At 41.2% G+C, this 18,256-nt stretch overlaps 2 protein-coding genes across 2 annotated transcripts in view; one reads left to right on the forward strand and one right to left on the reverse strand.

The window, feature by feature from the left end:
- LOC310738067 (uncharacterized protein) overlaps nucleotides 1-18,256 on the forward strand; it is a gene marked incomplete at its 3' end in the record, with an annotated part of 255,387 nt that overhangs the window by 63,862 nt on the left and 173,269 nt on the right. The window lies entirely within an intron of this gene.
- Nucleotides 1-18,256, reverse strand: part of vsnl1a (visinin-like 1a) — a 38,799-nt gene that overhangs the window by 7,877 nt on the left and 12,666 nt on the right. Inside the window, exon 3 of the mRNA XM_083563158.1 lies at nucleotides 1,664-1,879. Within this exon, the coding sequence (XP_083419284.1) occupies nucleotides 1,664-1,879 (216 nt within the window). The remainder of the gene's footprint in view (nucleotides 1-1,663; nucleotides 1,880-18,256) is intronic.

An 18,256-nucleotide genomic window follows, 5' to 3' on the forward strand; every position in this document is an offset into this window, starting at 1 on the left:
TCCCCTGCTTAAACCAGCACATGTCCAGGCACGTCTTAAGTTTGCCAATGACCATATGGATGATCCAGAGGAGTCATGGGAGAAAGTCATGTGGTCAGATGAGACTAAAATAGAACTTTTGGGTCATAATTCCACTAAACATGTTTGGAGAAAAAAACAATGATGAGTACTATCCCAAGAACACCATCCCTACTGTGAAGCATGGGGGTGGTAGCATCATGCTTTGGGGGTGTTTCTGCACATGGGACAGGGCGACTGCACTGTATTAAGGAGAGGATGACCGGGGCCATGTATTGCGAGATTTTGGGGAACAACCTCCTTCCCTCAGTTAGAGCATTAAAGATGGGTCAAGGCTGGGTCTTCCAACATGACAATGACCCGAAGCACACAGCCAGGATAACCAAGGAGTGGCTCTGTAAGAAGCATATCAAGGTTCTGGCATGGCCTAGCCAGTCTCCAGACCTAAACCCAATAGAGAATCTTTGGAGGGAGCTCAAACTCCGTGTTTCTCAGCAACAGGCCAGAAACCTGACTGATCTAGAGAAGATCTGTATGGAGGAGTGGGCCAAAATCCCTCCTGCAGTGTGTGCAAACCTGGTGAAAAACTACAGGAAACCTTTGACCTCTGTAATTGCAAACAAAGGCTACTGTACCAAATATTAACATTGACTTTCTCAGGTGTTCAAATACTTATTTGCAGCTGTATCATACAAATAAATAGTAAAAAAATCATACATTGTGATTTCTGGATTTTTTTTTTTAGATTATGTCTCTCACAGTGGACATGCACCTACGATGACAATTTCAGACCCCTCCATGATTTCTAAGTGGGAGAACTTGCAAAATAGCAGGGTGTTCAAATACTTATTTTCCTCACTGTATGTGACATTAGTTTTACATAGTTACTTAACATGAGTAACTTTATCCATAATGTAACATCAGGTATCTCATATACATATAATCTTCTAATTTAATGTATCATGAATGCTGTTATATATTAAAACACAATATATTAAACTATATGTAACCTACATATGTATAGAAACATTAGATAGTAAGTTAAAAAAAAAAACGTGTTTTCCACAAATTTGTGCATATACTTTATTATAAATATCTCAAGCAACCAATAGAACTACAAATATTTTCTTATATGACCATATATCAGATTTCCGTATGAAATTGTTTTAATCCCCCTTTTGCTGCTAAAACTGTTCTGACCCGTCGCGCATTACAGCATGAACTTCTTCAGCAGTTGAGCTACAGGAGCTCGTCTGTTGTATTGGACCACACGGATCAGCCTTCACTTCCCACGTGCATCAAAGAGTCATCAAGAGCCGCCCAGGACCCTGTCTCCGGTTCACCATTGTTTCTTCCTTGGAGCACTTTTAATAGATACTGAACACTGCAGACCAGGAACATCCCACAAGAGCTTCGTCACAATTAGTCAAACTCGCTTAAATCCTTATGCTTGCCCATTTTCCCTGCTTCTAACATCAACTTTGAGGACAAAATGTTCACTTGCTGCCTAATAAATAAATCCACCCACTAACAGGTGCGATAATGAAAAGATAATCAGTGTTATTCACTTTAACACTCAAATGTTATAATGCCATAATGTTATGCCTGATCGGTGTATGTGCAGCCAGTTTGCTATCGTACATACCTCAATAATCTCCAGCATTTCCACTCGTGTGATCTTGCCGTCTCCATCCAGGTCATACATGTTGAAGGCCCAATTTAGTTTCTGTTCGAAACTGCCTCTTGATGTAATGGACAGAGCACAGATAAACTCCCTGAAGTCAATGGTGCCATCTCCATTTTTGTCGAAGGTCCGAAAGGCGTGCTGGGCAAACTTTGATGCATCGCCGTAGGGGAAAAACTGAAAGAAAGATAAAAGGTATATTTACACTAAACGGTACTTCCATTTTCTAATGCTTTTGCTTTAAACACCAGCACTTTGGATTTGAACAACAACCTCTACAATGGGTTTTAGTTTCAAATGGCCAATGGTTAAGATGTGAAATATAGTTGTGTGTGTGTGTGTGTGTGTGTGTGTGTGTGTGTGTGTGTGTGTGTGTGTGTGTGTGAATTTGATCCCGACACCATCACCATGGAGTGTTTTTGGCGGCCTCTCTGCAGGTGTGGGCTGCAATGCGGACCTCAGAAGAGCTCTGAATGCTGCAGCAACACAGCTCATCATTCCTTTCTTTATGGGGTGGGCGGATAGATGATAAGACTCTTAACAACCTCAGACTGAAATGACCTCCACTCCTCTAGTGCGCACACTGCTTCTGCATTGAGACCCATGAATGTGCACAGCTGAAACGCCAATCTACTATCTAATTTACAATTTTATATAACTGGGTGTGAGAATTACTGGCATGGTAACAAAAACAATATCTCTGTATATATGAACCTCTTATATATGAACAAATGGATGGAGCTGAAATGCCATGTTTCTTGAGTGTTAACACAAATAACAGGAGGATTCGAAAGCAAAAAAACAAAGTGCATGTCATCTTATGCAGGGTTTAATTAGAGACAACGGTAATGACCAAATGTAATAATGGCAACACCTTCTGGTGATTCAACTTTCAGTTTATTAAAAATATTTAAAAAAAATTTATTTTCTTCTATTACTTCAGAACCCAACAACAGAAATACAAGTCAAATTTTTCTGTGAAAGGAAAACTAAAACAGAAATATGCTTGGTTTTTTATCTAAATGCAGACCTACATACATCACAACAGTTTCAGAATAACTCCGACAGGCCAGGAGCTTTAGATCAGAAGTGGGCGAAACTCATACAGTTTATATAGGTAATTGTGCTACCTAATACAATTTTCTTTTATTAAGTATGAGCTATTTTACATAGATTTGTATGTACTGATATCTATAAGAAGGTCACATATATGACCTAATAGTATAAACTAAAAACAAACTTATGCACATGGGCCGTCAACTTCCTAAATCCAGAATCCAGAATAAACAGAAAGTGCATAAACCAAAGTCCAACTTCATTTATGGTAATTTTCTGCAATTCCATCCAATGTAAATGCTGCTTTATATGTACTGTATGTTAATATTTTTTTATTTAAATTTTTTTTAATGTATTCTACTTTTTATAATTTTACACTTTATTATGCATTCAATGTTATATTGAACTGAAATGAATTTTACAACACATCAGACATTAAAGTTTTTCTAATTCAAATTATTATTATTTTTTTTTACATTTTCAAAACAATATATCTAGGATTTGGAAGTTGCACTGATTCGATCACCATTTTCATCTACTTAATGGTAACTTTTTAATTACTATATAATAGTAAAACATAAAAATAAAAATGTAATTGTAAAATAAATGTATAATATAAATCAATTTGAACTAAATAACTTGTAATAATGTATATTTAAACATTGTCCACACATTTAATTTATGGGATACAATTTTAATTTGATGTAATCCAGCTGCAAAACATATTTCTCTTGCACTATATAGCAAAATAAAGGCTGTACTTGAAATTTCACATAAATCTGTAAGGTCTAATAGCTGTAGAACCACATGGAAGGCTTGCCTAGAGAGTCTTCAAAATGCAATTCACCGGCATTAAAAGCAGATGTTGCCAGGTTATATTTTTTCTATATGCACATAGCATATTTGGTGCACAAAGGGAAACTTTACTTGCCACAATTCTAATCAAGTTAAGTTCAGATAATAAAACTGCAGTAAAACACTTAAATTATATTGCAGCTGTTCTGCTGATCAGCTGTAACTAAGTACAAATATTTGTAACCATATTACATAACACTATTAAAACTATTGTTTCCATATATTTGTGTGTGCCACTTTTATAACAGTCTGATATCCACATACAAAGGCATAAGATATAACAGTCAGTCACACTCTGAACAATTCCAACCTTCTATGTGAAAAAAAGAAAAGCGAGCGAACAAAGCGGCGCTGAAAATTTCAACCTGAGAGATTCTATCACAGTCTCCTGAAATGACAGAACACCATGACATCAAGACAGCGGTTTCCCCTTTTCTGCCCCTCCATCGGGCCTTACTTTAATGGAAAAGCACTGAGCAGCACATGCCATCATGCAGGCTGCAATAATGCAAAGTGTCTCTCTCATGGGGCAGACCCTTTCTGCTCCATCTGGCCAAACATGCGAGGGGGAAAAGTGCAAGTCATGGGAAAACAGAGCCGCAGTGAAAGAGCTAGAGCATGCTAATAATTTAATTAGGAAATCACCTCGGAACATACGGTATGCATTTAATTTCTTTTTTTTTTATTGTGTTTATTGTGCATGTTTTTTCTTTAAGAGTCCAATCACAGGAAGCTGATGCTTGCAGATGTGCCACTTCTCAATTAAATTCATCTCATTTTTATTTGTATAGCGCTTTTAACAATAAACATTGTCTCAGTTTCTCCAAATAAAGATCACAAGTTGTCAGTGATAATGCCTTCAAGACATATATTACTAGTAGGTTTAAAGGGCTATCCCTAGAGTCTGAATAAAAGTACAGCTGATATAAGAATACTTAAACTGGTCTGTCTGGTAACGACAATCACTAAAATCACTGTGAACTGAGATCTGAGATAATTTTCCCCTAACATATGGTTAAATCTGAACAATGTGACATCTTAGTGTACTGTGGATGGTATATACTGTACACACACTTCATTGTAATCAGGGTTGCAGCAGACTTTACACCTACAGTATACATTGCAGTTCATACATTACATAACAGGTACCGAGCATCTGGTACCCTCCACACAGACAAGCAGCCGAAGTTTAGAACTGAACAAGGTTCCCTGAAGCTGTAAGTCAGCAATGCTACCCACTGCATTGTCGTGCCACTTTGTGTGTGTGAGGATGTGTCTATATATACTGTTCGTGTGTGTGTGCGTGTGTGTGCGTGTGTGTGTGTGTGCGTGTGCAGGATGACTCAAAGGTCTAGAGACTGGTGAGTCTTTAAGTGAGCAATCATAATAAATCAGAGGTACAAACTCACACCGCTGCTCACCTCCCACTCTGGTGTAAGCTGCTTCCTCTCGCAATTTAATGCCTGATTTAAAAAAAGTCACAACCTCAAATTTCTCAGCACAGCAAAGTTTTTTTTAACTGAAGCTTTATTATAGATATACCTCATCTGACTCTTAAATCTTCAACTCCAACTCGCCTTCACACCTTCTCAGAAAAACCCTCCTGGTGAGCAGGTGAGGGTTAAGGGCCTTGCTCAAGCGGTGAGATACAGCATATTAAACAGCAAGTTAATGCTTTAATGCAAAGTTGATGCTTTTTTCTTCTTCTTCTGGCATCTCTTCTCCCTGCAACCGTACCACTCCACTGCCCTCCCTTTCATTCACACACATGTACTCTGTCTTACTCCTACTGATTTTCATTCCCCTCTCCAGCACATATCTCCACCTCTCCAGGCTCTTCTCAACCTGCTCCCTACTCTCACCACAGATATCAATATCATCTGCAAACATCATAGTCCACGGAGACTTCTGTTCATCGTGCGGGCCGTCATTGGATTCCGCCACCGAACGCGAGGTCAGTCGTACGGAATCGTGCTGAGCGACGTCACGGAATAGCGTCCGCGTCGAGGCAAGCTATTCCTATTCCAACCTGCTGGGTATTAAGTTACACGGTAGGAAAGTAGTAGCGTCAGGCTATTACAGGCTTAGCGCGTCAAGGCAAAGCCTTCGGAGGGCTAACTACCCTGCGAACATCGGCAGACTAACGTGTTGTGACGAGTCTAATATTCCCCGTACTCAGCCATGTCGAAGATCATCCCCCCCACCAAAGGGAATGAGTCGAAGATCAGAGAGGTTGCATCCTGCCCGTGTCCATCATCATGTGGAGCAACCATCTCGGGCAGGGACCCTCACCCGATGTGCATCCCGTGCATGGGTCCGAAGCACGCTCAAACGCCGCTCGCGGACCCGCAAGCATGCGCTCACTGCGCGTCGATGCCGGTGAAACATTTGGAGAGACGGCTGAGAGTAGCGGTGGCTAACCAACAGGACCCGTGTCTGTCCGGCGCCGCCGCGAGGTCTACGGCCATCGAACATCAGCCGCGAGCTACCACGAGCTGGGCGGACCTGATGGAGGCCGAATCGCCGGTCATGCCGCCTCTGTTTGATAACCTCCTCGCAGAGGATGAGGAACGACCGTGCGACAAGGATGCAGATGCGAACTCAGACCTCCTCGACTTGGATATGGAGGACGAGGATGAGGACGACAGTGGTCCCTTCCCGGCCCAACAGTCGAGACCCCAGACAGACAGGCGATACAACCTCACAGGCTGAAGGTAACCTGCATGAGGTATGCAAACAAGCCGCAGCGAAGCTAGGACTCGCTAAACTCGGTGACTTTGCTGTCTGCGTACCAGGCGGAGATTTTAGAGGAAATGGGACGACAGCTCGACACGGGAGTACCTAACCCGGTACTTTGGGACGAGATCTGTGTGGTGAACGACCTAATTCTCCGCTCTTCACGAGGCGCAGTTCAGGGCTGCGGCCGCGTGATGGGCTTGGCTGTGTCAGGTGAGAGAGCGTTGTGGCTTAACCTGTCAGGCTTGGGTGACACACGGAAAGCGGGCGTCATAGATGCTGCCTACGACCCGCTAAAGGTCTGTTCGCTCCAGCTCTAGAGAAGATGTGAGAAACCAGTACTCTCAGGAAACAGGAGGACGAAGCATTCAACCTCTGTTTGCCTCGTAAGCTGTCTCAGAACACGCCCCCTCAGCCAGCGCGACGGGGTTTTGCCGCAGCCGCGGCTGCGAGAGGGAGACCGATGAACGTGAGGAGCACAAGATCAGCTCTCGGCGGACAGCAAGCTGGTCAACGGCCGAGATCGGATGGCTCGGGACCGTGGGGAAAGCATTAATTTGCGGCCGTGGCGGCTAAAAACCGTCCGCCCCCACCGCGAGGAGCGGAAGAAGAAGCGTGCGACCTGACACGCAATTGTTCTCCTATCCTCCTTTCTCCGCTGGCGAAGAAAAGGAGAAGAGAACACAGCCCGGTTCTAAGTTCCGTAAGGGCTTCCTCTATAGTTTCTTCTCAGTTTCGAGGAATAAGGGAAAATGTTCAGTGTCACCAAGCACTCCCGACATTTTTTCATTAGCACGTCAGTTCGGACGATTGCGCAATAAAGAATGCATCATCGCATCCAAGCCACGGGCTAAGGGCGATGTGTTCAAAAATAAAAAACACAATAAATGTGGCACTTTCGCATCCAGGCGATCAGCCGAGGGCGATAGTGTGCGAAAATCTCGAGAATTCAGCGTGCACCCCCCAGTTTTACCACTGGAGGGCGCGCTCGCTCTGCCAGCGGAGCCCAGCGCGGCGATGGTTGTGACGTCATCAACGCGCGACCAGAGTTGTGTACGCGGGGGTTCTCTTTCTTTTTTTTGCGCTGTTCCTTCGTGGGTCTTAAGCACAATTTCACGGGGATACAGGCTTCAATTCGCAATGAAACCACCCAGATTCAACGGTGTGTTGGTCTCGGTGGCCGAAGGGGAGTCGGCTCGCATCCTAGTGACCGAGATCGACTCTCTTTTGAGCAAAAGGGCAATCAGAGTTGTTCCGGAGGCAGAAAGCCGTCAGGGTTTTTACTCCCGGTACTTTGTGATCCCGAAGAGAGGAAGCGCATCTCTTCATCCGATCTTGGATTTGCGTGTGTTAAACAAGCACCTGAGGAAATATTCATTCAGAATGTTGACACACAAAGCACTCTGTCGGTCGATCCGTCCAAACGATTGGTTTGTGACGATCGATCTATCAGACGCGTATTTTCACATAGACGTTTACCCGTCACACAGAAAATATTTGAGGTTTGTGCACAGAAGCACTGCCTACGAGTTTCAAACCATTCCGTTCGGACTGTCTCTCGCTCCAAGGACTTTCAGCAAGTGTGTGGAGGCGGCACTTTTGCCGTTGAGAAACAGCGGGGTTCGGATTTTGTCTTATATAGACAATTATCTGATATGCTCCTCGTCAAGGGAGCAAGCGATCAGAGATGCGGACAGCGTAGTCACACATCTCTGCGACCTGGATTTCAGAATAAACAGGGAAAAGAGCCGCTTGTGTCCTGCGCAGTGCGCGGAATATCTAGGGCTCAGTATAGATTCCCTCTCCTATCGAGTCACGCTGACAGAGAGAATCGCATCTCTCATTCAGTGTCGCTCCCGTTTTCGGGCGGGGACTATGGTCCCGTTCCGAGTGTGCCTACGAATGCTGGGTTTAATGGCCTTAGTGATTTCTGTGGTGCGTCTGGGACTTCTCATGATGAGAGATTTTCAGAGATGGGTCGCGCGGTTGCGCTTATGTCCCCGACAGCATCTCAATCGGCCGGTCAAAATAACACATGCTTGCGTCTCAGCGCTCCGCCAATGGGGGCGCCCCGCGACACTTCGGTGGGGGATACCCTTGGGGGCGGTGTCGTCGAGGGTTACTATGATGACGGACACGTCTTTGGCGGGCTGGGGTGCGACCCTTATGGGCAGAGCTGTGAACGGCGTTTGGCCTCCACAGCTAATCCCGAGACATATAAACTACTTGGAGTTGTTGGCAGTATTTCGAGCGCTGAAACATTTTCTGCATTTCATAAAGGGCTGACATGTGTTGGTGAAAACAGACAATTCCACAGTGGTCACGTACATCAACCGGCAGGGAGTTCCCAACAGCTGCATCAGTTAGCGAGGAAACTGATAATGTGGTGTGACACGAGGCTTTTGTCCATCAGAGCGACTCATGTTCCAGGCATATGAAACAAGGGTGCGGATCTGTTGTCCAGGGGAAACCCCCTGTACGGGGAATGGAAACTGCACACCCAGGTGGTGGAGCAGATATGGCAGAGATACGGCCGGGCTGCCGTAGATCTCTACGCCTTGTGAGAAAACGCTCAGTGTCCTCTGTTCTTTTCTCTAAGAGACGAAGATGCACCGTTGGGTGTGGATGCGTTAGCCCACCCGTGGCCAAACATTCTTCTCTACGCTTTCCCTCCACTGAGCTTGATTTCCCCCACCCTGGCCAGGGTCAGAGAACTCAGCTTGTCACTGATTCTGATAGCTCCACATTGGGCGTCCAGACACTGGATCGCAGAAATAGTTCAGCTACTGTCAGATCAACCGTGGCCGCTCCCTCCATGGAGGGACCTTCTGTCCCAGGCGGGCGGGAGGATTTATCATCCGCACCCGAACAGGATTGCTCTCTGGGCCTGGCCCGTGAGAGGTGGAACTTGAGTATGGCAGGTTTACCCCAATCGGTTATACACACTATCCAGAGTGCCAGGGCCCCGTCTACTCGCACGCTTTATGACAATAAATGGCGAGTTTTTGAGGAGTGGTGTGGCCGTGGTCACATTGTCTCCTTCCAGTGTTCTGTGGGAGACATTTTGTGCTTTCTCCAGGATTTGCTGGATAAGGGGAAAGCTTGTTCTACTTTGAAGGTGTATCTGGCGGCTATTTCTGCGTGTCATGTTGGGTTTATTAACGAACCTGCGGGTCGGCACCCTTTGATTAGCCGGTTTATGAAAGGTGCACGCCGTAAGAGGCCGGTGTCTCGGCGGTTAGTGCCTCAGTGGGACCTATCTTTGGTTTTGGAAGCCCTTTCTCATCACCCCTTCGAGCGTATGGATGGCGTAGGGCTAAAATTTCTTTCTCTTAAAACGGCGTTGCTTGTGGCTCTAGTGACTGCTAAGCATGTGAGCCAGCTGCAAGCCCTGTCTGTCAGTCCGTCCTGTTTACAGTTTGCCCCTGGGCTCACGAAAGTTTCCTTTCGCCCTAACCCGGCGTTTGTACCTAAAGTGGTGGATTCTTCTTATAGATGTCCCGTTACAGAACTTTCAGCTTTCCACCCACCTCAGGAGGAGGAGGGATTGGGTTCCTTGTGCCCTGTGCGGGCCCTCCATACGTATGTCAAGAGAACAGCGGGTTTCAGGAAATCTGACCAGCTGTTTGTGTCTTGGGCTACCCCTCACAAAGGAAAGCCGTTGTCGAGACAACAGCTGTCCCGCTGGATTGTAGAGGTTATATCTATAGCGTATGAATGTTGTGGTTCTCAGGCACCTGCGGGTCTGAGGGCCCACTCTACTAGAGGGATGGCGACATCATGGGCCCTACTTAAGGGAGTTTCTGTTCAGGAAATTTGTGCGGCGGCTGGCTGGGCTACGCCACACACCTTTGTGCGGTTTTATAGACTGGATGTGTCTGAGTCATCCTTGGCACATGCGGTGCTGAGTGCCAGATGCTCTGAGCCCATGTGATTGGGAACGGTCTATATCTCCCATAGTGAAACACAGAGCGAAGTTAGAAAAAGAACGATGGGTTACTTAACGTAATCCCGGGTTCTTTGATAACAGAGTGAGGTGTTTCACCAGCACTTCCCTCCTTGCACTTGGACGGAAAGAAATCTCGCTGCAATGATGTTAGGAGGGGTCGACCTGAGGGATAAAGGTGGGGCGGAGCCTGATCTCAGGTCAAGACAGACGTGGTGTCATAAGAGCTTCCGTAGTTGGTCACGCCCAAAGCGATTCCCATAGTGAAACACCTCACTCTGTTATCAAAGAACCCGGGATTACGTTAAGTAACCCATCGTTGTAGGTATAACTAAAGAGGATACATAGAATTACTTTAAGTGATTTAAACCACATTTACTCCTCTTCAATTATATTACACCTACATACAATACACAGTAGTGCATATAGTTGATTTAAAGAATAATAATATGATTTTTCCCCCTGAAACAATCAATATTCATTGAATTGCGAGCTTCAAATATAAAGTACCGGAAGACTCGGACAGGTCTAACTTTAAGTAGAAGGATTATCTGGAGGAGAAGTAAGTGGTTCACCATCATCTATACAAGCTGGCTCATGTAACCTGAACAGTTTCTCACTGATGCATTACCTTTAGCACTTTCCTAGCAGATGCTAATGCCAGTCTGTATTGATTTGTTATTTGTATTTCCTGACCTCTGAAAAAAATGGCCCCTTAACTGAATAGGACCTCTGGCAGAAACCACTCTTTGTTGACTAGTAATGTTAAATCGACATGGCTGCTCACAGCATTAGCAGCACACCAAGGAGCATTCTCACCTTGATATAAGTTATACTTAGTATTTGAGGTAGACAGACATAGACATACTGAATTTTAAAATCTATAACACTATAACTATATAGTTTAGTATTTTTTTTAAAGAGGAAAATTCAGTATATATCACTTATCAGGCCACTCATTACAGTTAGTGCTAAACAAATATTTTCATAGCTTCAATGCTCTGATGTCATTTCGAGTTACAAATTTCCACTTTGTAGGCAAATTAAATGCAGTTCATTGACTTGCAGTTCATTTTGCTAATTCTTCAAATAGCTATCTAGAGTTATGACATGTGTTGCCATCCATCAGATCCCTGAACATGAGAAAGTGGTTGCTGAAGATGAATTAATGAAGATTAATAAAGACCTCGACACAGTGCATGTCTCAGTAAAAAACTTAGTGAAGAAACTGTAGCCTTCCAAGGCAAAATAATGCTTTGATAGACATCTGGGTAATGGACATACAGTAAGAACACTTTCTGCAGGTATTAGATGTTCCCTAAGAACACAAAAGCTTCCATCAGTGATGAGGTGTGTCTGTTACAATCAGACCTAGTGATAAATACAACAAAATAGATAACGCAGTCCAGGTCCATAATCGAAATGTTCTACAGCCACTGACCCCCTTGTTAAAATCTATATGCGTATCACTGGAAATTAATTCATGAATAAAACTAAATTCAAATAATTAATCAAATTGTCAAAACACTAAATCCTCTGTTAATAGAATAACTATGACAATAGTGTGTTGTTGCAAACAAGCTTCAAGTTCCACACTTGGAGCTATGGAGAAAAAATACGCTGTATTTCAAACAATCGCCCAGCTGAAGGTTCTGTCACTGTGTAAGGGGGAGGTGGTAGTTTAGTGGTTAAATTCCTCTATAAACAGGAACAGCCAAAGTAGTGTTCCATTTATATAAGCAATTAAAATATTTATATTGGGATTCTGGGTTGATAACTTCAGATGACAGATGATATCCAGTATTATTACCAGTACCAGTAAAAAAAATGGTGGATTGGACAAATTATTGTTTTTCTCCTGTTTGAACTGAGTTAATTATTTCCATACTTTCTACTATATTATTTGTATTATATTTACAATATGATTTTGATTTGAAGAAAGTCGGCTGTTAAAAAATATTAGTATTTAAAAAAAACAAACATCAGTATCAGCTAGAGACAGTTAAATTCAGCGATGCGCATCGGTACATCGGCATAAAAGTTAACGATGTGGTGCATCGATTTAAAAAAAGTTTTCACTGGATACAAGTTGGCATTTGTATGACTATGCATCGTTTCTTTTTAGATATTTGCATAATTAATAAATAAAATAATCTACTAATAATTTAATAATTAGTAGATGTGCTATACTTTTATTATTTAGAAAATGACCAAACATTTGTGGCCAATATTTGATATGTAAATGGATTTCTTTTTGCAATACAAAGGCCTGTGTGTAAAAGGGCCATGCATTACAAATCAGAAGGCACTTAATAAATTGATTATTTGCTGTCTGTCAAAGAACCGAAGAAATAAAAGCAAACTATCTGAACCATATTGATTTGTAGAGCATCATAATGTTTATATTGCATCGTATTACATTGAATTACATTGTGTTAAATCAAATTGCACTGCATCGTAATAGGGGTGAATCATATCACATCGCTTCGTTAGCTGCTTTATATGCATCTTTAATGTATAGTATGGTTGTCTATGCATCAAGATGCGAATCGCATCGGCCTCAGTTAGAGAGATAAACATTCCTTGTATCAGCTGAGACTCATCGTGCAATCTATATTACACACTAAGACACTCAGACACAGAGACACATGTCACACAAAAAGCCTTTCCTACACCTTAAAAGAAACACTTTTTTGTCATCTTGTATGCTTTAGTAGTATACAGTGCGGTCAAAAAGTTCCTCGGCGGTGGCGGCGTAAAGCAGAGTAGTGGAGCACGTTTTTAAATCTGGCGATAAATACAATGATTTAGTGCGTGAGAAATTTCAAGCAGCTTCCCAGAGACAAGAAACGATACTGTTACGATACATTTCATAAATAAATACATGAGTGAGAACAATTATGAGTTTATTCAAACAAATACTTTCTCATAACCTACAGCCACTGCTGAGGGACTTTTAGAACGCAAGTGTATTTGCATTTTGATGTAATATGGCTATTAAATGCACTAAATTGGTTTAGTTTTCACTGATATTTCTTTTATGCTATTTCAGAAATCAAAATTTACATTTTTCTAAAAAGAAAAACAAAATACTTGTTAATTTTAAAAGACCGTCTTATTTTCTCTCTCGATTCTCGATTACTCAAATAATCGTTAGCAGCATCTCTAATTGTATGGTGAAATCGGATCCAATCAGCCGCAGTCCAGATGGAATTGCATGGTGTTGAAGTATGGAATGGTCGCCATTTTGGATCAATATTTCTTTCACCTGGAATGTCAACAACTCAAACCATTAAGCTTCTACCTCCATGTTTGAATGTAGGGGTGAGGCAGTCTGATCATCTTCTCTCCTGTTCCCCATTTTGTGCCAAAAATTTCCAAATTGGTCTCATCTATCCACAGAACTTTTTTCCCTGTCATTCAACGTCCAATTCTTAGGGTTTTTTTTTTCTTTTATCTAGTTTGTGGCATATTGAAAAAGGAACATGCATGTGTCTCAAAAAACATAAAAAGATGAAGCGTTTCCAAACTTTTGACAGGCACTAGAATATAAGTATATGTGTATTGTAACAATCGGCCTCCACCTCAAGTACTGAAAGGGGAAATCACTCCGATAAAGACATTGATGTGATGTGAGTTTCCCGTGTCTGTGTTCAGCCCGATGCAGCGGCGAGTTGCCACAGTATACTGTAAGCATATACAGTATACACATATTCGCTAAGCAGTTATTTATTTATTTTTTATTCTATATTAATAAGTAACTGCTATAAAATGATCTATTACGACACTGGAAAAAGAGTAATTTAATGCTATTAAATACAACGCACAGTAGAGGAGCCCAGTCCTCCAACACCTAAGCTGGACACCTTCTAATTTAATGCATTACATAAAGTAAATACTATGTGCAGGGGTCTGTCTCTCTCCTACCCTGTGTCTAACCCTCTTCCCTGATTGAGTGAGCTTGGCCAGGTGCCTGCAGGTGTATTTGTGTCCAGTTGGCACATCCTTCCATCTGCCGCGACGGTTCCAAATGCCATAATGTAATCCCCTGCAGCCTATTCATTCCAGACTGGCTAGCGTTAAAGAACATCTAAATACATTTTGAACAATGAACAGGTTCTGTTTTATATGAAAATTGTCCAAATTAATCACAATGTTTTAAATAAAGCTTTTAACATTTCTTCTTGGTGTCTTTCTCTTTGTCCAAATACACAATATTGCCCTAAGTTTGCAGTCACCTGCTCATAAGCATTGGTATGTGCTTTCTAAGCTTCGCATTTCACATTTAGTCCCAATTTGCTCTTATAATTCCCCCACTCTTCTGAGAAGCTGTTCCACTAGATTTTGGAATGTGATGTGCTCATTTTGGACGTGTTCATTGGCCACATGGGTGTTATTAAAGGCAGGTACTGATGTAGGTGAGGTAAGGAGGTCTGGGGTGCAGTCAGTGTTCACATCCATCCCAATGTTGTTTAGTAGGGTTAAGATCAGAGCTCTATAGCAGGCCACACAAGATCTTCCTCTCCAAACCATGTAAAGCAGATCTTAATGGAGCTCAATTTTGTGCACAAGTGCATTGCCTTGGTAAACACAATATGTTAGTATACTGCATCCAAAGACGTTCTCTATACACTTGTGTGCCTCCAGCTTTGTGGTAACAGTTTAGAGATGGACCACATATAACAGGAAAGGTCAGGTCTCCCAAAACCTTTGTTCATATAGTGTAAGTAGGACAGGACAATTGGAAAATAATCTACAACAGGGTGGTGTGTTGCAGCCCCACAGCAGCTACAATTAACAAAGAATGATTTATTGCATCCACAAAAATGTCCTTGTTCCTGTTATCTTGTCTTACAGCAGCTATAAAGAGTCAGTGCTTCACCAGACTCTACTTTTTTCCTTTTTCTTGAATTGAACAAGACAAAGAATGAGCATTTTTCCCGAGAAACCTGAAGAAGTGTCTTAAACTGTTGACAAGTTGCTGGAACTGTAGACTTTCTCCATATATGCCAACAATAATAATATTCAACAATAATCTGATGTTTCAGTTTGTAAAATAAGGCGAATAAATGAAACAGATTTTGTATGTGTATCTACAAATGCAGTAAAGCAATAACAATTCAGGGTTGTTCAGGAAATTCAGGAAAATGATACAAGGGAAATGCTCATATTTTATATAATATTAATTATAAGTTTACAGTAGAAAATCATTTAAACATATATAAGCAACATATTGCAGTGCTGCCAATAAAAAAAAATATAACTGTCTAAGAAGAAAGAAAGAAAGAAAAAAAGCAAGCAAGAAAGAAAGAAAGCAAGCAAGCAAGCAAGAAAGAAAGAAAGAAAGAAAGAAAGAAAGAAAGAAAGAAAGAAAGAAAGAAAGAAAGAAAGAAAGAAAGAAAGAAAGAAAGAAAGAAAGAAAGAAAGAAAAACAAATTTAGTCAAGTCTGTCAAGAATTTTATGGAATGTTTTATGGATTTAAAAAAATTGAATCGGGGAGACCATTTGAGGGTTTTTCATGAAGGGATACAGAAGATGTATAGCAGTGGTGTCTATATGTTAATATTACTGCAAACAAGGCATAGGACAAAAATAATTGTGGGCAAGATGTGAATAGAATGCACAAAGCAGTGAGTGAAAGAATGTTATGTGTGGGAGCATTTCTGTTTGCCAACCACTGAGAGATGACGTGCATACTTCACTTTCTCCCCCTCGTCTATACATTACTGAAGACTCAAGTTTATTCCTGAGATTTCTAAAACAGAGATCTGGAAGAATCAACTGAAGTGCACAGCGCTTCCAAGCTGTCAGTTTACAACCTTTCAATTACTGTTGACCTTCATGACATCATGTTAGATGTGCTTTAATATAATTGGATATGTCCATCTTCAGTAAGAATCAGAGCCCAGATCCTGTGAGGCAGGAATACAGCCTGGTCTAGATTCCAGTCAGGGGAAAGACTTGGTAGCAACCCTACATATAGTGTATACCAAGGCATTAATTAAGAATCTTTCCATAAATGACTGAATTAATTGATAAAATATTGCATTTGTGACTGCAGTAAAAAAAACAAAACAAGAAATTCAAAAGGCATGAAAAGAAAAAGAAAGTCTAAATGAAGCATCATTTCATTTAAAACACTGGCAATTACTTATGCATTTTTTTTACTATTTCTCTGTGTCAATTGTAAAGTATAACTATTTTTAAATGTACATTATAATTGTAAGATTATCATTATGGTATTAAAAAGTTTTGAAACTAATGGTGTAACTGGTGCTATTATGACCACATGTGTTACCACATCTGCGATTTCATCATAGACAGCAATTTAGAACAAAGAGCAAACGTTAAATATTATGTGAAATCGGGCAAATCTGCCACAAAGAAGTTTGACATGACGTATATTTGATAAGAGCACAATTTAAAGCAATCAAGTATTTGAACCCAGCTCACAGAAGCGAATCTGGGGCTGTGTATAGGACACTACCACCTACACCACCATAATGACTAATTTGCAATCAACTCTTTGTAGCAATTTGTCCAGGGCTCAGTCTCTGTCACGCCTCTTGCGTTCTTAACCACTGAATAAACAGATCAAACAAGCAGATTTTAAACACACACAGACACAGAGACAAAGGTTAGAAACAAAGAGCTTGTTTGAAAAATTATCAGAAACACAAACCCAGTTACCAATCAAAAAGCCATCTAGGTGTTTTTTCAACACCGTTTTTCTCATCCAACGTCATCCAGGTAAACAAAAGATATTCATTTTAATTTTATTTCATCATAGCTCAACTTGTATCTTTAATATTCAGTGGCACATTAATGCATCAGCATAAAAATTCATGATGTGATGCATTGATTTTAAAACGATTTATTTCTATATAATTATTCATAGATGCTCAATACTTTTATTATTTAAACTAAACTGTTTCTCGAGCGCGTTCTCTCAGCACAATGGCTGCTACATAAATATGACGCATCACAACACTACGCTGAACGAGGCATGTCCTGAGAGTTCCATAGAATACAGATTAACATGGCAGAGGCAGTGCTGTGTCTTCCTGGAGACACAACAGGAAAAGAACATCTGTTTTTATGTAATAATTTTCCTTTTTTTTTCTTTGCACTGCAAAGGCTGTGTGTGAAAGGGCCATGCGTTAGAAGTCAGAAGGCACTTAAGTAAATAAAATTAAACTATCTGTACTGTATTGAATTGTAAAGCATCATTTTTTTTTTATTGCATTGTATTGCACTAAATCACATTGTGTTGAATCGAATCAAATTCGGATTTTGCTGCATCATAATAGTGGTGAATCGTATTGCATGCCCTCTGTAGCTGCTTCATATGTATCTTTACTGTATGACCTCATTGGCAATAATTCGAGATGTGAATAGCTTCTGCCTCATTTATGGAGATGCACATCCCTAAAAGATATACTGACCAGGTTGCTGTATAAAAAGAGACAATATACCCAATTAACCTTGTTTAACTGACAATAATAAATGTCCTCTAGTTAATCAGGTGACATTAAGCATGTAAATTAAAGCCTAAACTGTTTAAACCTATTACATTTCGATTACAGCAGCTCCTGCTTTAAGTCAGCTGAGGCATTAATGTATACAACCTTTGTTATAATTTAATAATAGGTTTTGTTTCTCATAATGTATGGGTTCGTGTTGGCTCACTCACTTGCTAATTTTTCAGTCTTTAATTTATGCCAATAATATAAACTGCCTGATACTCTAGTCTCTGACTTAATGTTCAATTATGCATTGTTCAATTAGCATGTTTCTGTGAGAGAGTCCAGTGCTCTGGATATGGGCATCTGCTGAATGCCCAAGACATTATAGAATTAGGCAATTTAAGCTTATAATACATAGTATACAGTAAAACCCCGTTGTACGAGCAACTAATAGTACGAGCAAACGGAAATATGAGCGACCTTACTCGCAAAAT

This window comes from Silurus aristotelis, assembly GCF_946808225.1.
Source record: "Silurus aristotelis genome assembly, chromosome: 15".
Taxonomy (NCBI): Eukaryota; Metazoa; Chordata; class Actinopteri; order Siluriformes; family Siluridae; genus Silurus; species Silurus aristotelis.